Raw genomic sequence first — 27,135 nt, 5'->3', positions numbered from 1 at the left:
ACCCATTGAAACTTGAAGTTTTGTTGGGATTTTGAGTAGTTTTGTAAGATACAAAACGCCACTTTTCGCCCAGTGAGTTTACACTTACCCCTTCTTACCCGGGGTCAATGACCGAGCTTTACCAATGAGGCCGTTTGTGTGTGTGTGTGCGTGTGTGCGTGTGCGTGTGTGTGTTTGTTATGTCTGCCTGTCTGTGTGTTGGTGTATGCACATACATCATGCTTATCCATATGCACATCAAATGGGAACAAAAAAAGGATAACGAACACAGAAAGAATTAACTGCCCAACAGTGAAAAAAATGATACCTCTCAAACTCCCAATAAAGACCCCTCCTTTTTACGACCGATTTTTCTGGACATTTTCAAGGTCGTTAGTCGGAGGTTTTACTGTAGTTTAGGACATTGCCGGAAGTCTTGCGGCAGCCCGTTGTTCTTTGAGGTTCACTTGCACAACTTCAAAACTGTACACTTTGTCTGTTTTTTTCTCCGCTGTGTGTTTTGTATTAGTTTTCAACTAACTAGAAAAGAAAGAAGTGAATATTTCGCACGCAGGTTAACGAAACAAATCACCCTTTGCACATATCGCAAGAACATCTGACAAAACCAGGTCACAGTAACGAAATCTGAAAAAGTGGAAAGATGGCTAAAAGCCTGCTAAAGTTGCAAGTTCAGTAAATATTTCTGTTGCTTAGGTGCTATGAGAGTTGTTCCGGATGTCTGTTACTGTCACGGTTTCAGTGACACGAGTGGGAAAGGAACTCTTTGTGGGGCGCCTTTCCCAAATTGCAATGCAATGCGCCTGTGCTGGCAGCCGCATTGCGGAAAGGTTCTGCTAAACGATCACGAAATTCACGTGGAAAGTGCCGGCGTGAAATCCGTGCGGGGAAAATGGGATGATTCTTCGCTCACTATTAAAACACGTGTTCCTAGCATGCTATACCTGCGTATGGTAGGCGACCAGTAATTGGTCAGGGAGATCACTTGTTCTGGGACAGGCGATCGCTGATTGGTCGGGGAGATCACATGGGTTTTCTTTTCCCATCTTTCGTTCTTTTCGCTACAAGCTTTGCAGACTACAGGGTCTGGGTTTCCGTTGACTAAGATTTGGAGGATTCCAACGCGTTGAAAGACTGGTTTAGGTCTACCAACGGGCTTCTGATGTTAGTGCAATACACAGAAGGCTTAGGACGGAGGGATTTGGCTACATATTTTCGCTGACGAGCGGGAGCCAAATATTCAAGCGGTTTGCTTGGGAGAGCTACGTTTCATAAGCTGTTGAGGTAATTAGCCGTTACTTTACGCTGGTGACCGGTCAAGGTCTGTGAAATGTAAACTCTGTTTTGTTTCTCCATGATAGCGTATAACTTGCTCATTATAACGCTAAATTGTAATCTGTATATGGTTTTTGCAGATATGGAGAGGAGGAGAAAATGTCTTGAGTTGTTATTAAAAGTCTATTCTTGCTCGCTGAAGGGGGAAGTTAGATATGTTTAAAGGTGGGAAAAGGGGGGATTGTTGCCATGGTCACTGCACCGACTACTCTGTTTCAGCTTGTTGCTACACGTTTGCTGGAGGTTTGCTGCCTTGTTGCTGGAGGTTTGCTACCCGGTTGCTGGAGACGAGCTACACTTTGGCTACACGTTTGCTGGAGACGGGCTACACTCTTGCTGTCCTTTGCTGTACGGTTGCTGTTCTACGGCTGTTGCTGGTGTTGCTGCGACTTTCACCTGTATGCACCACTGCGCCACTGCGTTTCATCGAATGGACCCTGGCTACACTGAGAGTTGAGTGCACCCATGCGTAAACGCCCCCCACCTTGTCATCTTTCTAACCCTTTATGAAGAACTTTGAGTTGTGACAACGTGGAGTGTTAACGCCTGTACAGGCTAAGACTTTTTACAGAGCAGCTAAGTGTTTCTAGTTTACACGTTTCAGCGTGTTCTTATTATTTCATAAACTTTAACTGGCTTTTGTCAATTATTTTTGTTTTACGACTTGGTCGTAAAAACACTTTTGGCTTCACGAGAAGAGGGAGGTGGAGAGTTAGTGTATATAAACAGAGGTCTAGAACTTATACTTTTGTTGATTCTAACTTTTTTGTGTGACTGCGAGAGTGGATCGTGGTGTGGTTAGTCAGTTAGCAGTAATTGACCGTTTTAGGTCATTCATTTGACCTTTAAAACGTGACAGTTACTGTTGCCTTCTTTTCAAGGCACTAACGCCTTTTTGTCATACGAGCTTTTAAGAAATGAATATTTATTTACCTTTTTTTTTTTTTTTTTTTGGGGGGGGGGGGGTGGGGTTGGGGGTTGAATGTGTGTTTCTGGAGGGATGATTTTCAACATTAGGACAAACCAAGAATAAATTCACTAGAATAAATTCACTAGAATGAACCTGGCTAGTTCAGCACGAAAAACTCGGTTCTTGGAAAGAACAACACGAGACCTAACTTGCACCATAGACTGTTCACACCCGTCGCGATATAACCTTCGTGGTTGAAAACGACGTTAAACACCACATAAAGAAAGAAAGAAAGACTGTTCACACACAGTCTCTACTTGCACTCTAAGCCGTACGAATAATTATGTCTGCGGTTGAGTATTGGTGAGGTGACGTTGACCTAAGATGTGACGTCACAAGTGGCTTTACAAGAAGGAGGTCAAGTTGCCTGCTGCGTCTTTCTCCGCGCTGTGGTTCCCTCCACTGTCCGCATGTCACGTGTGTATTCTCGGCATGTTGTCTTTCCGGAACTCCATTATTGACAGTAGGGGAACGGGGAGGGTTGGTTGGCTGCGAGGGTATGTAGGGGTGGGGAGGATGCCGGGGGTGGTGGTGGTGGTGTTTATGTGTATTATGGACACGCGTTATTGTTCACGCCCTTGTTTTGTGTTTTCGAGGCATAACAACAACAACAACACATTCTGTAATAACCTGCCTGTCTACCATTTGCTTATTCACTTGTAATTGCAATATTGTTTTGAAGTTACCAGTTTAAGCCGTAGGTTTGTTATTTCCATACTTATTAATGTAAATGTCATGAATATTCAAACACCCCCCGCGGGTTAGGGGGAAGAATTTACCCGATGCTCCCCAGCATGTCGTAAGAGGCGACTAACGGATTCTATTTCTCCTTTTACCCTTGTTAAGTGTTTCTTGTATAGAATATAGTCAATGTTTGTAAAGATTTTAGTCAAGCAGTATGTAAGAAATGTTAAGTCCTTTGCCTACCGGAAACTTGCATTCTCCCAGTAAGGTAATATATTGTTCTACGTTGCAAGCCCCTGGAGCAATTTTTTGATTAGTGTTTTTGTGAACAAGAAACAATTAACAAGTGGCTCTATCCCATCCCCCCCCCCCCCCCCCTTCCCCCGTCGCGATATAACCTTGAACGGTTGAAAACGACGTTAAACACCAAAGAAAGAAAGAAAGAAAGAAAGAATATTCAAACAAAAATAAATCATTGTTGAAAACAATAACAACGACAACAACAACAAGAACAACAACTACGACGACGACAACAACGACAAAAATAACTAGAAAGGAGTACTCTCCAGAACTGAGATGGGATCAGCATGACTATTAGGCTACGGCATCTAATGAGTGCATTGTAGCCCAAAAGTATACTCTTCACATGCCAACACTATGACCAGGCACTCCTACTTTTCAACGCATTTCGCACAGTAACGATTTTTCGTGTGGACTTTCTCATAAAATATCTCTTTTGTCTTGTAATTCTTAGGCTGGTGGCTCAAGTCCCTCTGCGATACCTCAAACGGCTGCGGACAAAAAGTCTCCTTTTGTCTGAATCAAACGTTCCGTAGACTAACCTTTCTTGTTTTTTTAAAAATTAGATTTGTTAATTTTGTTTATTCTTGAACTGTCAAGAAATGTAAAAGGTCGTTCTTGCACAAGGCAATGACCAGCCAACAGATTGTTCTACTAATAATTTGAAACGTAAAAAATTAATGATACTTGCTGGTGAGAGCAAAAGCTTTGCACAGGATCAAAAAACAAGATCATATCGCCCGAGATGGAAGGGACACGAAACAGTCTGTTAATCAGTGAATGCAAATGTGAAGGTATGAGAGAGAGAGAGAGAGAGAGAGAGAGAGAGAGAGAGAGAGAGAGAGAGAGAGAGAGAGAGAGAGAGAGAGAGAGAGAGAGAGAGAGAGAGAGAGAGAGAGACGTTTAATACATTTTAAGCTTCTAAGCTAAACTACAATTTCATAGTCCGGACCGAGTTAGAGATTGTTGAAAAACAGTTTCAATGACAAAAAAGACGTAATGAAACTTGACAATAATAATAATAATAATACGAGAATTTATAACGCGCACATATCTCACCACAAGGCGACTCAAGGCGCACTCATAAACACTTACGCATAAATTACATGATGACAAGGCAACAACACAAACAGAGACACGGCACTCAAAAATAAGCATGAAAAAGAAAAGAAAATTTTTCAAATAATAATTATGTACATGGCTATTTACAACTGCTCTGATTTAGGCTTGCGGGTGAGGTGGGGGAGGGTGGGGTGTAGCGGGGCACTGTAGTCTGAGGATTATTTAGGGAAAAGAAAAGTCTTGAGGCCAGATTTAAATGCTTCTAAAGACTGTTGTTGACGGAGGGGGAGAGGTAGTGAGTTCCAGTTGGTGGGGGCTCGAAAGGAAAAGGAGCGTTGGCCTGCAGTTTTGAGCTTTGTGTGAGGTAACCGTATGTTGAGTTTGAGGTTGTCGTTTGATCCAGAAAAAGGAAAGGTTATGAGGGGTAAATATCTGGGAGTGTTCATGCGTACAGTTTTATTAACATCTGTCGCTGTACATACACACAAACACCGCACACACACACACACACACACACACACACATACACACACACACTTGTGCTTGACAAACTAAAAACGAAAAGGAAGAACAGAACCTCACGCGGATTTCATAATGTTAGAGGTTGGAGAGAGAGAGAGAGAGAGAGAGAGAGAGAGAGAGAGAGAGAGAGAGAGAGAGAATTTACATGTAGATACTGTGCATACATTTACAGGCAGATTCGCGCGTACGCTCACAGTCTTATGGAAATTACGACACACATGCCCGCACACACACACACACACACACTGCACGCACGCAGGCACGCATTTTGGACTACAACTTGGCCATAGTTGTCAAATAGCTAACTGTGTCCTTTCTCTGACAATTAATTAGTGTGGGGTGTCATTACGATGTTTGTTTGGTGTGTTAACAAATCCTATGGGATGGGCCGCGCCAGTGTCCTCGGGCTGTCATTGATCGACTGTAACAGTAAATCATTAGCGCAGAGAACACGTGTACATGCCTTTGGATACGAGAGAGAGAGATGAGAGAGAGAGAGAGAGAGCGCGCATCTGCCTGTCCGTCTTCTGACGGCTATCTGGGAGTGCTCTCATTAAAAAACTACAATTTTTTTCTCAAGAGTATACACCACAGAACGGGAATGTCAAATATACTCGTGCCAAGAAATTAAGCATCCCAGATATTCAATCTGAAATGCAGTATTTAAAAAGTCATCAACATTCATCGAACTGCTAGAATGACTTTTTTTACGGCAAAATTTGGCAACTAAGTGTTTATACTTAGTTGAAAACGACACATCTTCTGAAGTTTACAAAGACTTCAGCAAATATGTCCAAATTGCGGAAATTCTCTTTGAAGAAAAAAGTTGATCAAAAACCGGTCACAGAACTCAAACGACGTAACGCGACTCATCCATGTTTGGCAAGCACAAAGAAGATTCATCTGTCTTTCATTTTTATGTACAATGTGTCTTCCTTATCGCTCTGTTAACTGTAAGCAGTAGGTCTCACCTCCCCTGGCTGTAACTGTCTCACTACCCCTGCACTGCAGTCGTTCGAACTTTTCCCTCTATGATCGCCCCAATCAATGTTCTTCTTGGACAGCTATGGAGAGTGTGACTGGTCTGTTTGGAACTGGTTGTCACACACTGTGGGTTTTCTGTGGCATACACCAGGTGTGCTTGATGACGTTTTCAGTCTGCTCATAGACCCAGAACGATGCTGGTGGTCTACACATGTTCTTGAACGGTCGTACTCCACGTTACCGTCCATCATTGTGAAGTCCTTAGCAGAGTAGTTTTCCTTGAAAGTCATGATGACGTCATGCAGTACTCCATCCTTGCAGTTGCTGACTTTCACAACACCTTCGACAGCCTCCCTGGGTGTAGGTTCCAGGTGTAACATATAAGGGATTGACCATCTTGTGGCATCACCATTTTAAGATTTGTTTTAGGCTTTCAAACATCTATACTAAGAAACCTGCCGAATAACGACACTGTTGTTTATGCTTATACCTGCAGCAATCGTACAAGTAAGTCGTTCTGTATCTGCATTACAAAATCAGATTCAGCCACCTGCTAAATCACTTCACCATTGTTTGCCATATCGTACCATATCTGACTTGTGTAGCAAGTCACAAACAAAACAAAACACGTATATATTTTGTTAATGACTCCCTGTGTGAAACAGAGCTATACTCACGTAACTCAGTTTTGCACGCAGTAACGGGAATGAGGCATGCTTGTAATAACTGTGATTGATAACGCCCAATAATCAGCCAGAGATAATGAATACTCTGTTACATAAACGGGTTGCTTGTCATGTTAGCATGGGTTTAGTAGAAAGTAAAGGCCAGCACCTTTCCCTCTCCCCTTTCCCTCTCCCCTTTCCCTTCCTTCACAAATGAAATCGCGACAATTGGTACAATTCTTTTTACATTTAGTCAAAACTTGACTAAATGTTTTAACATGGAGGGGGAATCGAGACGAGGGTCGTGGTGTATGTGTGTGTGTGTGTGTGTGTGTGTGTGTGTGTGTGTGTGTGTGTGTGTAGAGCGATTCAGAGTAAACTACTGAACCGATCTTAATGACATTTTTTATGAGAGTTCCTGGGTATGATATCCCCAGACTTTTTTTCATTTTTTCGATAAATGTCTTTGATGACGTCATATCCGGCATTTTGTAAAAGTTGAGGCGGCACTGTCACACCCTCATTTTTCAATCAAATTGATTGAAATTTTGGCCAAGCAATCTTCGACGAAGGCCGGACTTTGGTATTGCATTTCAGCTTGGAGGCTTAACAATTGATTAATTGTTTTGGTCATTAAAAATCTGAAAATTGTAATTAAAATTATGTTTTTATAAAACGATCCAAAATTACGTTTATCGTATTCTTCATCATTTTCTGATTCCAAAAACATATAAATATGTTATATTCGGATTAAAAACAAGCTCTGAAAATTAAAAATATAAAAATTAGGATTAATATTAAATTTCCGAAATCGATTTAAAAACAATTTCATCTTATTCCTTGTCCGTTCTTGATTCCAAAAACATATAGATATGATATGTTTGGATTAAAAACACGTTCAGAGAGTTAAAAAGAATAGAGATATAGAAAAGCGTGCTATCCTCCTCAGCGCAACCGCTACCGCGCTTTTCTGGGTTGTTAATTTCACTGCCTTTGCCACGAGCGGTGGACAGACGATGCAACGAGTGTACGGTCTTGCGGAAAAAATGAGATGCGTTCAGTTTCATTCTGTGAGTTCGATTGAGCTTGACTAAATGTTGTATTTTCGCCTTACGCGACTTGTTTCTTTCTGCTATCAAGGGAAAGGAAATACTTCAAATGTTGTTCCCGCAAGTTTTTAGAAAAAAAAACGCCTTTCTGTAAGAACATTATTTTCACATCACCTCTGTCCGTTTAATTGTTGAATGCCACACTAAATAATTTTGATGGCACTTCGTCACTCAACTTCCCCCTCGTGATGAAGACAAACTAATTCTGAGCACATCCGTGAAAGTGGAATTTGCAATATGACAATCATGTGACATGTAACGCAGTACACCCACTTAAGGCTATGACGCTGTCTGGCCTTCTTAAACTTACACTTCACAATAGCGCGATGTCAGTCACAAAAAGTCTGCTAAATCGCTCTTCTGCTACGTTTATTCAATCTCCAACAGCATCGTTGCCACTTCAGCATGGAAGGTAAACTACACGCAATAGCCTTCTAGCCAATCAGATCGCTGGCTCTGCGGCCGGACCAATCAAAAACCTGATGGTCGTACACCGAGATATGTGTGAAAAATCAGTAATCATCAGACTATATATTCTGAGACCGCCTTCTGACCAAATGTTTGTCTGTCGGCAACGCAAGACACAACGCACAAACAGTGGTCACAAACGGTGATTACACTCAACAGTGCTGAGAAAAAGATCACTTGAAAAGAAAACAGCCTCTGCTAGACTGAAATCGTTCGCCTTTTGGGGAAAAGTGAGTGAGTGTGTCGAGAGTGTTCCGGACGTTTTGATCAGAAGATTTCCTTGTTGGTCTTGCCTGCCACCTGATTACATCATAAGGTAGGTATATATATATGCTAATCTAGTCACATAAAAAAAGAAGAGTATTTGTGTTAGAGCGTACATTCGTGTGTAATTCATTCTTTTCGTTTCTTTGTCAGTCTCTGAGTCTATTTCTCTGTAAATCTGCGTGACTCTATGATTTTTGTCCACTATGTTTATCTAATGTTCTGCGTGTGTGTCTACCTGTCTGTCTGTTTATGTTGGCCAACCTATCTTTTTGTGTTCTTTAATGCTTTCTTATTGTTGTTGTTGTTGTTGTTGTGTGTGTGTGTGTGTGTGTGTGTGTGTGTGTGTGTGTGTGTGTGTGTGTGTGTGTGTGTGTGTGTGTGTGTGTTTTCTGCTTCAATTATTTTAGTTGTACGCAGTTATGGGCTGTTAGGGATATTTTACGCACATAGAAAAATGTGATTCACTAAAATTAGCAACATTAAACTTGGATAATACACGGTTTCTGTTTTTGCCTTTTTAAGGAGAGGGGGTCTGCACGTCTTAAGATGTTGATGACTATAGTCTTGAAATTGTAGTGGTTTGATCGGCTGGCAGTGATAATTATTTTCAGCAACGGTAAACAGCATGATATGCGTGCCTTAGATACCTGTGAGCCAGAAAGTGTATCAATCATTTTGTTTCTGTCAATTATTTTCCCCTTTAATGTACGTATGTGTGCGAGAGATAGAGATGCATCTTCCTGTTCGTTTCATTCACTACGAATGCGAACTTTTTGTTTGTTCTTTTTCAGTCTTTTATGGTCATTATCTACCGACTTTGCGTCGTTGATGGATTGTAATCCGCACAATAGAGTCATTAGACAGTGAAACTACTCATCTAATCGCCGAGTTCTGAGAAAAAAAAAAGTATTATGTCTATTACTTGCATTGGCGTGAAACACAACACAATTAATTGAAACAAGTTTCTATGATTGACGGTCGTTCCGTTTGTTTGTTTATTTGTTTATTTGTTTGTTTGTTTGTAGAATTCATGGTTCTTGCTTCTCCTTTTCGCTTTGCTTTTGTTTCACAGTTGAGACAAGGACGAACGGTCACGGTGTGTGAATGTGTGCGTCTTGTGCGAGTGTCTGAATGTCAGTCTATCTGTCTCTCTGTCTGGCTAACTGTCATCTTGAACACACGGCCAGTACAACTTACGTCTATTGATTTTCTGGCTAATTGACAGTGGCCGAATGTAAGGCCTGCATGCGGATTTTTGTGTGAAAAATGAAGGTTCAATGTAAATTTCTCTCAAACATGGATTTGAACAGCAAATATTCCTCTATTGTTACTATTTTGGGTATAGCTATGTTCATCTGTATCAATTTCGTGCTTCAATACGTCATCATTATGTCATAAGAAGCAATCAAAACAAGCAAGTGGTGTACGTTTTGTTCCGCGCTGGGCCCCCTACATTTTTGTCTGCGTTCCGCGCTGGGCTTGCTTTTGTTCCGCGCTGGGCCCTAGGAAATGACAGAAAGATGTGCAATTGTTATGGAAATTAAAAGATGTTGTTCCTCTGCAAGTGTGTAAATGTAGGCATTAGTAGCCTATATGTGTTACAACGATGTTAAATATGCTGTTCCATGTGCTAGTCTTTCGGATGAGACGAAAAACCGAGGTCCCTTCGTGTACGCTACATTGGGGTGTGCACGTTAAAGATCCCACGATTGACAAAAGGGTCTTTCCTGGCAAAATTGTATAGGCATAAGTAAAAATGTCCACCAAAATACCCGTGTGACTTGGAATAATAGGCCGTGAAAAGTAGGATATGCGCCGAAATGGCTGCGATCTGCTGGCCGATGTGAATGCGTGATGTATTGTGTAAAAAAAATTCCATCTCACACGGCATAAATAAATCGCATAAAAAAAAATAAAAAAATAAAAAAATCACTGCTCTTAGAACTGTACCCGCGGAATACGCGCGATATAAGCCTCATATTGATTGATTGATTGATGTATACAGATAGTCTCAATAGTGCAATGTGAGGGGTTTGCACACTTCTTTTAGACTTTTATGTTTTTTTAAAAAAATGTGACTCATGTAAAAAGATTTTTTCATTTCTTTACCAGGGAAAAAACCCTTACATCATAGTATTTCAGCCACAATAAAGTGTAACCCCCCTCCCCCCCACACACACACACAAGCACACACGCACACACACATATACACACACACACAAAAACACACGTGCACGCGCGCACACACAGACGCACACACAGTCAATGAGAACAATTTTCTTTAAACTGTATCACTCTTTTCTTCGACTGATATTTTTTCAAAGTAGACAACGACCCCCCCCCCCCCCCCCCCCCGCCCCCCTCCCCATTTCAACTCCATAGAAAAGCAAACAAAATCACACACAAATTACTTGACCGCACTTAAGTGACTAACACACGCACACACACACACACACACACACACACACACACACACACACACGGGCATGCCGCAAGAGAGCAAATAAGGTTAAACATAGCATACAAGGAAAAGAAAGATCAATTATTAAGAAAAGTACACGTTAACAAATCAAACAGAGTTACCTGCATCGTAAAAAATATCTTGCCCACATGACATCAGTATGGTTGGAATAAACCTACAATCATGTTCAAAACTATAGAGAATAAAACACAACAACAGGAAGAAAAAAAACACGAACAAATGTTTAATTATCGACCACATTAATTGGACATTAACTGAATGAATTATTCTGTAATTGCAACATGTAACTCACGTAAAAGCATTTTTCTATTTCTTTACCAGGGAAAAAAGAATGTTTCCCAATCAGATCATAGTATTTCTGCAATAAAAAAGTGTAACCATCCCTCCTCCACACACACACACACACACACACACACACACACACACACACACACACACACACACACACACACACACACACACACACAAACAGGCGCACCCTAACCATTACACTTTCATAAAAACCAAACGGAAAGAATAATTTATTGTTGAATTTTTTTTTACTCTGCTGGCTAAAATTGCCCGAACAAACGGAATAGAGCCAAGTTAAGAATCAAGGCACCTTAGGTCAGATCGTGCATTTCCTGGCATGACGCGACAGCTGTGCTCCAAACTTGAACTGTGCCGAACATTTGGCACAAGAATACCCCAGATTAAAGTGCACGCGCTTTTCATGATCATGCAGGCTTTTTCTGCTGCTGTAGGTCTTGGAACAATGTTCACAAGCGGTCCGAGCATCTATAGCTGAGCACCTGTGCCTCTTGGGGTTGACATTACGCTTGTCAGCAAATTTCTTGTTGCGCTGAAAACAAGAGTATGGCTTGGTTTTCAGGTGGACAGAGTTTGTATGTGCGTGCAAATTACTCGCTTCTCTGAAGCGCTTGTGGCAGATTTGGCACTCAACACTACAATTGTCTTCACGGTGCAGTCTTGTATGTCTTGTTAAAGCTCTGGTGTTACCGTAGCTCTTTCCACAATGCGGACAAAGATGGCCAGTACGTTCCGGTTGTGACAGCTTTGGGATTGACGTCAGTGGCAGACCAGCACTTGTGCTTGAGGCAACCTCTACTTCACTGCTAATATCCAGAAAGCTATCCAGGGTAACAGCTGACACCTCTATCTGTTGAGAAAATCCTTCAAAACGCGTTAAATTTGGCTACAAGAAATGCGAATCTCATCTAAGAAGTGGTCCCAGCGCGGAACACTTTCAGCTGATATGATGTCCCAGCTCGGAACACATGGGTGTCCAGCGCGGAACGAAACTCGACTGACATGGGTTTTGGTTTTACTTCTCTTGCCTCAACGCCTTAAAGCAGGTTCGGGAAAATGCATCAGCATGCATATGGCAGCAAGAAACTATAAAACAAATTTATGATACAGAAAAGCCATAACATGATACCGTTGCTTATCATTTCTTCATTTTGATCAGTTTGTGAGCCCAAAAAGCGACACCCCGCAAGTATTTCAAGCCGATGCGGGTCACATACTAAACATAGTCAGATAAAAAAAAAAAACAGCAATAGAGAGACAAATCACTTAGGTTAGGGCAAAAACCATCCGTTTTCTGATGTGAGTTTTCTAGAAGACATAGTTTGTACTTTAGTGCAGACACTTACGTTTGTGTGACACCAAGCCCGGCTGAAAACGGAGTAACAACGCGCCCGGCTGAAATAAGGCGGAACACAGTCCCCGGTGTGGTGTTTACAGAATAAAATATATTCCTTCTCATATATAATTTGGATACCTGTGTACATTCAGAATCCTATCCAATGGCCAATCATTTCAATGTATTCAAAGATAAGACCATCCCACGACATGGTCCCATACCAAAACTAAATTACCTCTGCTCAGTGGGATTTTGTGTGAGTGGATGAATTAATTTTGTAATTTTTATTTTGTATTTGAAGAACTAGTTTCGTATTATTTTAAAAATAAATTAATTCATTAACAAAATGAGACTCATTACAGTGGACAGTCAGGGTGTCGGTATGTGTGTTTGTCCCCAGAGACCTGGGTAGATCTGAGACGGTGAACCGAACTCTTTTCACCGGAACAAGTGTGCTGAGACGGTGAACCGAACTCTTTTCACCGGAACAAGTGTGCTGAGACGGTGAACCGAACTCTTTTCACCGGAACAAGTGTGCTGAGACGGTGAACCGAACTCTTTTCACCGGAACAAGTGTGCTGAGACGGTGAACCGAACTCTTTTCACCGGAACAAATGTGCTGAGACGGTGAACCGAACGTTTTCACCGGAACAAGTGTGCTGAGACGGTGAACCGAACTCTTTTCACCGGAACAAGTGTGCTGAGACGGTGAACCCAACTCTTTTCACCGGAACAAGTGTGCTGAGACGGTGAACCCAACTCTTTTCACCAGGAGGAGTGTGCCTTAAATCCTGCCTCCTGCGCACAACGTCCAGACCAATTTTGGGAGAAAAATTTCTCTGCCCTGAAAGCCAGGACTTTGATTTTTGTGAAGCATACTTTAGACACCTCGCCCTGCGGACAGAATGAGCTTCTACAAGATTTGTTTCACGTAATGTTCTTCTGATGCGGACTGATAATTAACACTTGTCATTTCATTATGACTAATCTAAATTCACTTTCCGTTAACAGTAACAACAATGCCAACTTTGCGGAAGGAGATTTATGGGGGGAAATGCCAGTCACATTATGACAATGCATCTTAAAATTCGAAATATGGTCTTCCCAGGACTGGTCAAGGAAATGTATACAATCTTTTAAAAAATCTAGGGTCCAATATATTGAATGAACCTTGCCTTTTTTCAGAACTCACAAAAGAACTATGAGAGTTGCTCGAAAAAACATTCTGCTTTGGGGGGGGGGGGGGGGGTAGTTTTCTAAGTCCTATGAAACCGGTGTAAATCATGACAGGGCAGAAACTTACTATGTACGTGATACAACAGCGGGAGTCCTATTCATAAATGGTGCTGACTACTGAGTTAGTGTTGACAAGCTGACATAGTGACGACATAATGCACAGTGGCACCACCACACAAACTGATACATTAGACTGGTCGGTCCTTAGCTATTGTTGAAGGGTCTAGTGCCTGAATTTTACTCCGTTTATGCCAGGTTTCGGTCTTTGGTCAAATATACATTCCAGTTCTGGGTTGGGCATATGTTGTATGTTTGCGACACGGCAGGTGAAATTTGCGACAAACGGCGACAGTGAATATTGCAACCAACTCGGCCTGTCTTACCCTTTTCCATTCGCAACTCGAGCTTGCGACAAGTCTTGTAGTGGTCCACGAAATTCAACTACTCTCAGCCCACTCTGTGAAATTTAAAATGGCCAATTGTTTGGTTTGCGTGTAGGTCTGGTCAAGACAACACACACATTTCTCACGTGCAGATCCGCCTGATCGACAGTAGATTGTTGTACTACACAGTCTTTCCTCTCTGTTCGAAGAAGCTGTTATTATTCTCAATAGCCCTGGTTGTACATCAGAAGCCGGGAAACAGGGTTACGCTGTCTGAGCCGCCACTACAGCACAGACTGCTTTTTGGTTTAGGCCCACTCATCACGAACAACCAAACAAACAAACAAAGGATTTTTGAAAGAAAACAAAAATGGGTTAATTTAGTACTTGTAAACAAACAAACAAACAAGCAAACAAAGGATTTTTGAAAGAAAAAAAAATGGGTTAACGTAGTACTAGTGCTGGAAAAGTGAAACCAAGCAGTGAGGCAAACGTCTTACACAAACGGCGACAAGATAGTGCTTATTTCCGTTCAGGAAGTGAATCATCGCGACATTATGTCGCTTTGTAACGGGGAAGGTTCCAATTGCGTTCTTTTCAAATCAAGTCACATGTCGTGCGGAATTCACCGACATTTGATTAAGGTGCAAGAGAAGCGACGGCCTTAAGTCCAAGTGTTGTCTCGGTTACGGTTGAAAGTACTGTCACATGAAGCGGAAATGTTCTTTTGACACTTTCTACCCCACCTATGTTGACCAAGGTTTTTTTTAACCGAGACCAGCTGTGCTGCAGCAGGTCACTCAGAATTGTAGTAACTGTGTAGAAACTGGAATGCAGGCGTTAGATGGACCTTACAGGAAGCGACTGAAGCTAACAGTCTGAGCGTACATACCGGCCGTACCTGGTCAGATAGAGCCATATAAGTGGGTACGGATATATCCGTACCTGGGAGATAATGAGTTAAACAGAAGTTGTACAGGCCAGAAAATGATTCGATGGCATGATGGGGTTCTTTCTATTTAAAACACAACAACAACAGATTTCTTGTGGCAACAAGCTTTGGCGGGGAAAAAAATAAGGAAAGGAAAAGAACGTTGATTTGAGATAAATTACTTCTTCTTCTTCTTCTTCTTCTTCTGCGTTCGTGGGCTGAAACTCCCACGTACACTCGTGTTTTTTGCACGAGTGGAATTTCACGTGTATGACCGTTTTTTACCCCGCCATTTAGGTAGCCATACGCCGTTTTCGGAGGAAGCATGCTGGGTATTTTCGTGTTTCTATAACCCACCGAACTCTGACATGGATTACAGGATCTTTTTCGTGCGCACTTGGTCTTGTGCTTGCGTGTACACACGGGGGTGTTCGGACACCGAGGAGAGTCTGCACAGAAAGTTGACTCTGAGAAATAAATCTCTCGCCGAACGTGGGGACGAACTCACGCTGACAGCGGCCAACTGGATACAAATCCAGCGCGCTACCGACTGAGCTACATCCCCGCCCAGATAAAGTACAATACGTATTATCTGGAACAAATGTTACGAGACATTATCTTAGCTTCCTTTAGATTGATATCTGATGACAGACGGACTGAATCCTAAACAATTTACAAAGCATTGTTTTGAAGTCCTAAGCAAAATGTCACATGACTGACCAAGTTTAAGGCAAGAGATATATATTTGAGAAACAATTGAGCATAGAACTTTGTTTAATTTTCTTCTCCCAAAAAGGCGGTGTCATTGTTGATTATGAAATCGCTGCAAACCGAGTTGATGCTCGCGACATCTGTAGTCTTGGCGTCGGGTTGACAAGTCAAACTGAAACTTGAAATGATTTTGAAATGCAGCGCAAAAAAGTGAAGGGTTCATCGCTGGAATTTGTAATTATACGCAACTTAATGTATTAAGGGGTTGCCATTGATACTTTCCTTTCATTGAATAATGCTGTGGCCTCTCTCGCTTTCACAGTTGTAGAATCAGTGAGCAAACGTCTCAAAGAAGTACGACATGAATCAAAGGGGTCAAACAAAGATAGTGACAACGAACGGATTAATCATTATGTACACATGTACAGTACACATTTTTGCACAATTTATCTTAAAAGGTCTAAGGCCGTTGGAGACTCCTTTGCAAACATTTACACTTAAACCAAATCTTTGCAATTGTCAAACTGAGAAACCAACTATTAGCAAACGCGCCCGTCCAAAATGCATTGATATCAAAACTAAGTATAGATATTTGGAAAACTGGACAATCAAAACATTTCCATGGAATGGCTTCGTATCATAAGCAGATAAAGATAATGTTTGTATTCATACACGTTCGTAACGACAAAATCACTTTTGCTCGTCAGAAATGCCTTATCGAACAGAACGTAGAAGAACAACAGTGGTACTCACATGTAAAAGGTCACGGCAACTACACTGTGATAACGAACAAGTACGCCAATTATCTGTACGAACGTTAATTGCTCTCCCCGTTACGATATATCAATCATATTGCGTAGATTCATTGACATTATGTTATTCTTATTTGATTAGCCAGATGATATTTTCAGTTGACGGCCATATTAAACAGTTCATTGAGGGGGCATTCTACGTTACCAACGTATTGGAAGACAGGGAGAGAAGTCTTGGTCTAGAAGATTCCTAATAATTTCTAAGCCCGTAAAATACACCAGTGGCCCTTAAATACACCAATAACCCTTACGATACACCAATAGCCCTTAGAATACACAAATGTCCCCTACAATGCGCCTGAACGGCTCTTATTAACAAGTCTGTTGATTAGAATGCCTCGCATAATGTCAATCCCTAATGCCCGTGTTTCTTTGCTTACGAAACTGTCGTATTAATGCCGATTACACTTTTTCCCTCAGTCGGCCCCGATTAAACTTTCGCCCTCAGATATAAGCAGTGTTTCGATTAAGTTACTTGACTTCTCAACGAATTCATTTTATGCTCACATATTTCAAAGTATGTGCAACTGAGCTGTTCCAAAACTTCATGGTGCAGTTATTTAAATCCAGGGCTAACACCAAACAAAAGTGAAAACCTGAAAGGCCAGGGTCAACGGCGGCAGGGCTAGGGGAAGCTGGGACTTTTCTAAGAAAATTAAAATTTTATCTTGTAGAGGCTAAGAACAGCCTCTCCTGATACCAAAATGTTTGTAAATAAAATGTTATCTTGTAGAGGCTAAGAACAGCCTCTCCTGATACCAAAATGTTTGTAAATAAAATGTTATCTTGTAGAGGCTAAGAACAGCCTCTCCTGATACCAAAATGTTTGTAAATAAAATGTTATCTTGTAGAGGCTAAGAACAGCCTCTCATGATACCAAAATGTTTGTAAATAAAATGTTATCTTGTAGAGGCTAAGAACAGCCTCTCCTGATACCAAAATGTTTGTAAATAAAATGTTATCTTGTAGAGGCTAAGAACAGCCTCTCCTGATACCAAAATGTTTGTAAATAAAATGTTATCTTGTAGAGGCAAAGAACAGCCTCTCCTGATACCAAAATGTTTGTAAATAAAATGTTATCTTGTAGAGGCTAAGAACAGCCTCTACTGATACCAAAATGTTTGTAAATAAAATGTTAGCTTGTAGAGGCTAAGAACAGCCTCTCCTGTTACCAAAATGTTTGTTGATAATTTATAAGATAATACACATTTTGCCTCAATCAACCATCCAAACTAAAAAAATAAAATAAAAATTAAGTTTTACTTTAAGAAACCGGATTTTGCGTTTTTTAACAGTTTTCAAAAACCGGATTTCCGGCCAGAAACGGAAAGGTGTTAGGTCTGTAAATCATTTGATTTCATTTATTCGCGTCTTTTCTTACTCTCCATCAAAATCTAATCTAAATTTGATAAAAGACGACCAAACGCAAATCTGTCAGTTGTCACTTGGTATCATTTCTTTCTTTATTTGGTGTTTAACGTCGTTTTCAACCATTCAAGGTTATATCGCGACGGATGGTATCATTGCAAAACCCACTTCTTAAAAACTTTGTACACGTTCTTGTTGGTTTTTATGAGTGCTGAAACTATAGTCCGTTACAAGGAGCAAAGAACACACAACTTAATACCAAAAGTCCAAAGGCCTAAGCAAGTAAACTGTTTTTGGTAAATTTTGTTTTGGGGGGCGATGCAATCCAAATGTACCGCTCTAAATTCCCGTCTTCCGATATGCATCACTTATGGCACCACTCTGTACATTTGTCCGTCTCTTCCCACAGAACTTGTCTGGCCAATCCACACCTTCAACGCACGTCAGCAGCAACCCATCATCATGGACGGTGCAACACTCGGCAGCGTCGTGGATCTCGTCACAACCACGGCCGCCGCCATCCTCAATAGCGGAAACGAGCACGCCGGAAGCGGACACGAAGGCGCTGTGCATGATGGGCGCGGTCACGTGCACATGGAGGAGAAGAGGGACTCCACGATGGAGGCCATGCTGACCACAGCGCAGCGCATGCACTGGGCGGCGTCGGCGGTGATCGGTCCCATCTTCGTGGTCCTGGGGCTGATCGGCAACATCTTCTCCCTCATCATCTGGACCCGCCCGCACATGAGGTCGTCCACCGGCAGATACCTCACTGCCCTGGTCAGTGCTCTGCGGCTGGTTGGGTACGAGCGGGGGAGGGGGAGTGTGTGTTGTGGTGGTGAGGGGGGAGGGAGAATGGGGACTAGGCTGATGGTGGTGAGAACAATTTACGAGTATATGCCTCACTACCATGTGTGGTGGCGAGGGGAGGGGTGGGGTGGGGGGTGGGGGGGGGGGGCGGGGAAGGAAGACTGAGAGGAGAGGGAAGGGACTGATGTTGGTGAGCACCAAGAATCCAAAAAGGTTAGTAAATGGAACATTTCATTGTGGACAAAATAAAACGTTGTTTAAATTAAAGGGCCTGAGTTTTGTCTGTGTAGAGTGGGATTTTTTTTGTGTTGAAATTCATTTAGTAACAAAAAAGTAACTGGTGACATTGAAGAAGTTGATTCAATAAAAAATCAAACTCTGCATTGGGAGCAGTCAGGATATTGATTTTTGGTATGTGACCAAGTCGATTGTCATATCCCATACAAAACCCTGGCCAAATGTGAGATGGTGAGCCGAACTGTTTTTGCGAGAGAGAAAAAGAGTGCCTTTAACACGTGAGTGAAAATGTCATCACTTTCGAAGTTAATCCGGCACTGTGGTGACCGTCTCTTTGAGAAGAAAAACACGCACGATCATTATGCACATGTATCTGTACGGCCTCTTTGTCTACCAGGCCATAGCGGACATGGGGGTGCTGATCTGGTTCATCCTGGTGGACACTCTAAGGTCGCTGCACCCGGAATTGGAAAACGACCAGGCCTACGCCGCCTTCTTTGCCTACCTGGGCTACCCCGTCTTCTTCCTCTTCGTCGTCTGCTCCATCTGGTTCATGGTCGGCGTCACCGTCGACCGATTCATCATGGTCTGTCTCATCACCAAGGCTAAGGTGTGACACACACACACTCATACGCATAAACACACACACACACACACACACTCATACACACACACACACACACACACACAAAAGCACGCACGCACGCACACACACATATGCGTTAGGTAATGGGCAATAAAGCAAAACATTCACTAGAACTTTGATCTGCCGATATTTAAAGTTATCGAACAAGATACACACTGACAGACTATTTGGTTGTTGGTTTTTTAACGTCTCTTCAACGTTTTTGGCTATGCGGGACCGCACAACACGCTCTGTCCGTATGTTTTCCGAACACTTTACATACTCGCTCCGTATACTATCGCTCACTAGCCAGCCACCTCACCACCTCGTTCTTTATCTCCCCCACAGGAGTACTGCAACGAGCGTCGAGCGAACGTGGGGATCTTCCTCATCTGCGGCCTGTGTTTCCTGATCAACCTGCCGCACTTCTGGTCCTTCGAGGTCAACTGGGAGCGACTCAAGGTGGGCAACACCACGGAGGCCGCCTTGCTCAAGACGCCCTTCCAAGAGGGTGAAGCTGGCCTCCGCTACGAGTTCTGGATCCACTGCATCTTCCTCGTTCTCGTTCCCTGGTTTACTGTCTTCACCCTTAACCTCCTCATCATCTCCAAGGTAAGCTGCTAGGTTTTTGAATGCTTATATCTTTGTTATGAATTTACTTTTGTTTTAAGTTTTGTGTTATTTCTTTGTTAAATATTAAAATGAGAGCGAAAGCGAGCTTTTCAATATTTGAAAAAGCAACGAGTTTAAACCTGGTGTCACACAGCAAGCCGTGTAGTATTCTGTCTATCCGGAGTCGAAGCGTACAAATTGAAGACGCGTCTTATTGAACCTCGATTTTTTCCAAAGCCTCTTGAAATCGTTGACGGCAAAGCAAAAAGACGTCACTCTAGGCATCATAGGGTCGCGTGTAAGTTCTTAACATTCTTCCAGAGCAAAAAAGCAAACGCAAAAGTGTTTCTCGGTGATCTTATTCATCACGAGCAGTGGAAAATAAGGTCCCTATCTGACTGTTGTTTGACACGACCTCATTTACATGATATACACACGTGTGAGTTTGTGGTTTAGTTATAAAATGGCTGGTCAGTTTCACGTATGTTGAATAAATAAAGAGTCTCAAGAACATGCCTACTTTTTCAGTAATTGCATGCACACGTTCTTCCGTACTTCTCTTGCCTTCGGCGAACATTCATGAGTGAATTAACTGCTTGACTTGAATACACGGGTCTTTTTTAAATCACATACCACACAGGTGGCCAACCTGTTACTCCTTTGAAGGAAGTAAACTTAGTCCGTGCTGAGTGTCTGTCTCAATAACGCTTTACTGTACTTGATATAGAATTCCATTTCATGTGTTAGACTTTAAGACTGACTAGGTGTTCGTCTAATTACACATTAACATGCTTCCATTTGAAACTTCGAGGTCTTAATCGGGGATTGACGCCCGACAAAAGCTAATTGAAGCCCGACGGAGCGAAGCGACGGAGGGCTTCAATTAGACTTTGGGAGGGCGTCAATCCACGATGAAGACCGAGAAGTTTCAAATGGAAGCATGTTAATGTTATTGTAATTCAATCTGACGACGATCTCTTTCCTGCTTTCATGCGGTTGTAAACAGACAGAATTGGTTCTGTTCTGTTCACACACTACTTTCAGTCCACCTACCTGCAAGGGTCAAGTCCCAAGAAATATGTCTCTGTATTCCTATCGTATCACTCTGCTCCTGTTTTGTTTACCAAAAGCGATCTTTGGAATTGACTGACGTAGTCCGGAAGAATTCATGCATCAACTTACGTCAGTCAATTCCAAAGATCGCTTTTGTGATGAAAGAATTTGAGGCCACAGCGCCCGTCATCAATGTTATCAATATTAATGGATGAATGATTTACAGATCAGCAAGTCCAACCGGCGAATGAGCTCCAAGAAGACGGCCGAATCGGCTGACAAATCTCGTCGCTCCGAGAACCAGGTCACGAGACTCTTGCTACTCGTGACCTTCAGCTTTCTCGTGCTGATCGGCTTCCAGTGCATCACTCAGTGCTTCTACATGATCATGCCTGACGGGGTGAGGATGGGATATAAGGCATTTTATTTAGAGACAGATTAGGCAAGCAGACCTACACAAAACACAGACACACATACACACCCTTGACAGCCTGGAAACACCCCCTTGTTGTTGTTGTTGTTGTTGTTGTTGTTGTTTGTTGTTGTTTGTTGTTGTTGTTGTTGTTGTTGTTGTTGTTGTTGTTCTTCTTCTTCTTCTTCTTCTTCTTCGTCGTCGTTGTCGTCGTCGTCGTCGTCGTCGTCTCAAACATCAACTCGGAGGCTTGACAAGAATGATGTAGCCGCACAATAAACTCTGTCCCAGTATCGCTCTTCTCTTTCCTTCTTCCAATTTGACGAACCATTGTTATGTTTTTAAATCTGACAGTTTGACGTCATCCGATGTCCTCTTTTCTGCGTACAGTTTGACGTCAGTATCATCGACGAAGCGTTTGCCATTGCCAAACTGGGTGTCATCATCAACTCCTCCATCAACTTCGTTCTCTACTGTGTCAGTGGGCGGCGCTTCCGCCACGAGCTCTACCGTCTGATTGGCGGGAAACGCTTGGAACACGCCCTCTTCTCCTACAGTGACCACTCTTCCGGATCCGGTTCTGGTACCGGAACCAGCGGAACCGGAACTACTGGCATGTGAGGAGGCTGGGGAAATGGCGACCAGAACTATCACCAGAAGATACTTCAAACAAATCTATATGTATCCAAGCAAAGATGACATGTCTATGTTAAAGTACATATTAACATAGTACTTATTGCCTGAATTACGACGAACTATGTCGTATGAGTTTTGGCACAGTTGTACGGATAACTGTTCACTTGCGACGTTCGATGTACAATTCCCCCGTGCTTTTTCTTCTCCTTCGTCCCTTAAAATGACATAGCAGTGATTCCTGTGAAGAAAGAAAACTGCACCCAATCCAATACGCATAAATATGCACGTGACGTCAATTTAAGGATGATGCCCACTTTTAAATGAAACTCCTACTGTTTTCATTTTTGTCATTTCTATTACTTTATTACCCCCATTGCTGGGAAATTCGGGTCGCTACCTCCCACGGTGGAAAGCTAGCAGCAACAAGAGTCGCAATATCCAGGTGTGTGCGTGGTTAGGTGTCTGGCCGATTGTTATTTACGTGACACTATGGTGGGACAAGGATATCGTCTCTGAGCCTGCACATAAAGTTGACCCGTGTCCGTCCCGGTCTGGATTCGAACCCGTGACCTAACAAGCATTGACCTTAACGGGCAAAGTAGCCGCTCGTGGTGACACGGGGGTAGGACATGGATACCGTCTCTGCACAAACAGTTGACCTGTGACCTAATCCGCGACCTTATTAAGTTTCAAACCATACTGAGAGAGAGCGAGACAAAGAGAGGGAGAGGGAGAACTTTGAACTTTATTTATTTATCGAGGGTAACAGAATAAGCAACGTATACATGCTTTTTTTCATCCGGCCCTCGCCCATTGAGGGTAACTCGATTAATAACAAGAAGAAATAGAAGTTAAGTTAATTACAATACAATTTATATAATTAACATGTCAAAAAATTAAAAAGACATTTCAAAATGCATTATGAATATCAAACAATGATGTAATATTATCACAGAATTATTTACTTGTTTCTAAGAGAAACAGCATGTAGAGTTCCTTGAAGAAAGTTGCACTGAATTGCATTTTGATTAAATCAGGAATGGAGTTCCACAATAAGGCGCCAGAATAAGAAAGACTTGATTTGTAAAGACTTGATTTGTAAAAAAAATATTGAAAAAAGGAGAGAGAAAGAGAGAGAGAGAGAGAGAGAGAGAGAGAGAGAGAGAGAGAGAGAGAGAGAGAGAGAGAGAGAGAGAGAGAGAGAGAGAGAGAGGGGGACACCGAATGACAGACAGACAGACAGACAGACAGACAGAGCTGTCAGCATCAAAGTAACAGATTAACAACAACAGTCGTCGCCGAGACCTTATTAATTTTTAGATAGTCTCGACTAACCACTGAGACGCATACTGTACACAACACCGCTTTCCTTACCCGAAGCCGTGACAACTGAACTTTGGAAGAGTACACCTCTTCATTACCTCCAGAGATCTTTCACTTCAGTCCAGCTGACTATCATCCCACCCCCCACCCCCTGTCTCCCCAGCCCCTCTGTGGGCAGAGAGGTGTCACCGTCAGCTAATTGAGGTCATCTGCACTCACTCAGAGCAAAACCAGTTGACCGTGTCTAACTTTTGACACTGATAAAAAAATTTAACAGAATTTTTTAAAAATTTAAAATAAGAATAATTGAAAAAAATTTAGAATTACAAAAATTAAAATAAAATGAAAGAGAGAGCGAGAAAGGAAATTAAAAAAAAATGTATAACAAAATTTAAATTAAAAAAATAAATTAAAAAATTATTAAAATAAAGTGAAAGAGAGAGCCAGAAAGGAGTGCAGAAGAAAAAAGTGAAAGCTGCATGCTCGGATGAAAATAATAAACAAAAAAATATTCGGTCCATGAGGTGTATCGAACCACGCACCTGCGCCATGCCACATGAGCGCCCTAAACGATTGAGCTATTGCGCATATCAACCCCTCTAACACATCGAGAGCGCCGCGGGACATGTTTCAAACCCAGACATACGAAATGACAGTACCACATTCATTTTAAGTTGAAAACGTCTTTGACAACAGCTGAAACGAATTAAAAAACATGTTATCTGACTAGTGTACACGCCCATGCTTTGTAAAAGCTTCCATGCTTCGTGTATAAAGGTTTTAGGTCTCACTTAGCACATGTCTTTGACGTCAAGTGTTTGGTTGGCCTAGTGGTAAGGCGTCCGCCCCGTGATCGGGAGGTCGTGGGTTCGAACCCCGGCCGGGTCATACCTAAGACTTTAAAATTGGCAATCTAGTGGCTGCTCCGCCTGGCGTCTGGCATTATGGGGTTAGTGCTAGGACTGGTTGGTCCGGTGTCAGAATAATGTGACTGGGTGAGACATGAAGCCTGTGCTGCGACTTCTGTCTTGTGTGTGGCGCACGTTATATGTCAAAGCAGCACCACCCTGATATGGCCCTTCGTGGTCGGCTGGGCGTTAAGCAAATAAACAAACAAAAGGTTGAAACGCGCGTCCTGATGCGAAATTTTTAGCACCCGCTTTACAGGGAATTTGTTTTCTTGGCCGGGTGCCAAAAAAGTGAAAAACGTATAAAGCTAATATCTTCCGTTTGCCTACCGTTAGGAACGTAATTTTTTGCACAAACCCTTGGCCCCACAATTCCAAGCTACTCGCCATATTTGAGCTCAATTGACACCAGAGTACCAGAGATACAGTCCCCAGTCCCCAGTCAACAAACAACGTGAATTTCAAGAGCGAAACCTAACTAGCCGGGCTATAATTATAAATAGCCGGCGGCTACAATGATCCAGTTCTGTACAGTTCTATTTATTTAGAAAACTTCCTTGTGCACACGGAACCAATAGCCTACAAGCCTGCTGACGGAACCCGGGCGTTTTGTACAGACAGGCGTCTCTGGAGTCAGGGGGGAGGGAGAGAATGGCGGCAAATTAAATAAGGCGAAGAAGGAAGAAGAGCAATGATTAAAACAAATTGTTGACACGTGAGCGCTTTCATACAATCAAAGCACACTGTAACCTGTTTTTGTCTTATGAAAATTGATCACCTTCATTTCCCATAGTTGTTGTTCATCTTGCAAAAAGGCACCTTAATGTAGTGTATAACATGTTTTCATTAATAATTGTCGGACTGGTGAATAAACAGTGTGATGATTAAACGTTGTGTAGTTGCTTTGAAATATTTGGTTGACCTTTTCTTTTGCATGTACATTTAGAAATGAGTGAAGCAGAAACAGCTGCAGTATGATCTCTCGTTTTTGTTTCGTTGGGTATTTCATCCCCTTCTTCTTTCTGTGTGCATTTGTCGTGTCTATTTTCTTTGTTTCGTTCGTTATTTCATCCCCGCCTTTTCCTTTCTGTGTGCATTTGTCTGTTTTCTTTGTTTCGTGCGATATTTCTTGCCCTTTTCCTTTCAGTGTGCATTTGTGATGTGTCTATTTTCTTTCTTTTTGCATTCCTCTCTTTCGTTTGCCTCTCTGTCTTCTTCAAGTTTTCTTTCTTGTATATTATATTTGTGATTATAAAAATTACGTCTACGATTGCTTTTCCGTATCATTGCAAATACCTGTAACAATTCAACATTTTACTCGAAGTACGTCTAGTATGTAGGCATGAACGTTTCAAAGCAATCCACCAAGTAATTGCTTTCTGTCCTGAACTCCCGTTTTTGACCGCTCATGCCATCGACACCTGCATCAGTAGGAACAGTCGATTTTGAGGGTACCCTTGTTTGAGCGGTGGTCACGCAATCCCTGTAAAAGAAATATTAATCCGAAATTGTATCCAGAAATTCAAGTGAACGGCCTTAACTGGCATAGAAAGTTTGAATGAAATGACACGGGAATTAATGCTTTAATTTGGTTGAGAAATTTGTCGCAATAATCTTTAGGCCAAGTGTAGTTGACGACAGAATCATGAAAACTCCATCGGTTGTGCACATCATTCTTTTAGCTGAGATTTTGGTTGTTCTATTTGTGAACAGTGAAACATGTGACGCCATGGCCACTCGATGTAAATCTGTCGTATGCAAATACATTCTTTTTGCGAGCACACAAAGACTGTATACTCTTACTTAAGCGCGCGCGTGTGTGTGCGCCGTGTGCGTGTGTGCAGGGGGGGGGGGGGGGTCCGGGGTTTCCGTAAGCCTACCCAAAAATTTATTTTCTAAATAGAGAAATAAATTCGAGAAAAAAAATATTATGGCTCAGATTGCTCGATTTTCCTTGTTTTCATCAAAAATGTTCGGGGGCCATGCCCCCAGACCCCCCTAGGTCTAGGAGCCGGTCTTTGTCTTCTTAATGACGGTTTTGGAAGGTACTTGGGTCATTTGTTGGCTGAGGTTGCACCAGATCGGTCAATTTTCCATGGGTTTTTTTTAATCAAAATTTGTCTTCTTAAATTAACTTTTTGGAAGGTGTATTAGGGGTAGTTTATTGGCTCAGATTGCTCCCTTGTTTTTATCAACATTTTCCGGGGGGGGGGGGGGGGCCTCAACTAAACTCTTCGCGTCGTCGATCTGTCCCTAACAGGAACTGTGGAGAACAAAAACTTGAAAATGATGGGATCTTCCCCTGGTGTGTGTGTGTGTGTGTGTGTGTGTATGCACGCACGTGTATGTGTGTGCGTGCTTGCGTTTTGTTTTTAGCGGATGATAATGTAACCGAGTGCCGTAACACTACGATCACCTCTTCGCGTCGTCGATCTGTCCCTAACAGGAACTGTGGAGAACAAAAACTTAAAAATGATGGGATCTTCCGGGCCCTGGTGTGTGTGTGTGTGTGTGTGTGTGTGTGTGTGTGTGTGTGTGTGTGTGTGTGTGTGTGGGTGTACGAGTGAGTTTGCGTGTGTGTGTATGCA

The 27,135-nt window shown here is 42.3% G+C and overlaps 1 protein-coding gene across 1 annotated transcript; it reads left to right on the top strand.

Annotated features, from left to right (window-relative positions):
- Positions 1-8,166: 8,166 nt before the first annotated feature.
- LOC138970917 (FMRFamide receptor-like) lies at positions 8,167-25,436 on the top strand. The gene is made up of 6 exons (XM_070343496.1): positions 8,167-8,412; positions 18,341-18,711; positions 19,376-19,588; positions 19,952-20,215; positions 21,495-21,668; positions 22,071-25,436. The coding sequence occupies exons 2-6, from the start codon at positions 18,394-18,396 to the stop codon at positions 22,299-22,301; spliced, it is 1,200 nt and encodes a 399-aa protein (XP_070199597.1). The 5' UTR covers positions 8,167-8,412; positions 18,341-18,393; the 3' UTR covers positions 22,302-25,436.
- The last annotated feature ends 1,699 nt before the right edge of the window (positions 25,437-27,135 follow it).

The sequence above is a fragment of the Littorina saxatilis genome, linkage group LG7 (genome assembly GCF_037325665.1).
Source record: "Littorina saxatilis isolate snail1 linkage group LG7, US_GU_Lsax_2.0, whole genome shotgun sequence".
NCBI lineage: Eukaryota > Metazoa > Mollusca > Gastropoda > Littorinimorpha > Littorinidae > Littorina > Littorina saxatilis.
This window is presented reverse-complemented; position numbering and strand designations above follow the sequence as displayed.

What these genes read in the sequence shown, in the direction of transcription:
- LOC138970917 (XM_070343496.1), top strand. Translation starts at nt 18,394, where the DNA reads ATGGACGGTGCAACACTCGGCAGCGTCGTGGATCTCGTCACAACCACG. An exon ending in GTCTCATCACCAAGGCTAAG is followed by an intron (nt 19,589 to 19,951) that starts GTGTGACACACA and finishes TCTCCCCCACAG; the next exon opens with GAGTACTGCAACGAGCGTCG. An exon ending in ACCTCCTCATCATCTCCAAG is followed by an intron (nt 20,216 to 21,494) that starts GTAAGCTGCTAG and finishes AATGATTTACAG; the next exon opens with ATCAGCAAGTCCAACCGGCG.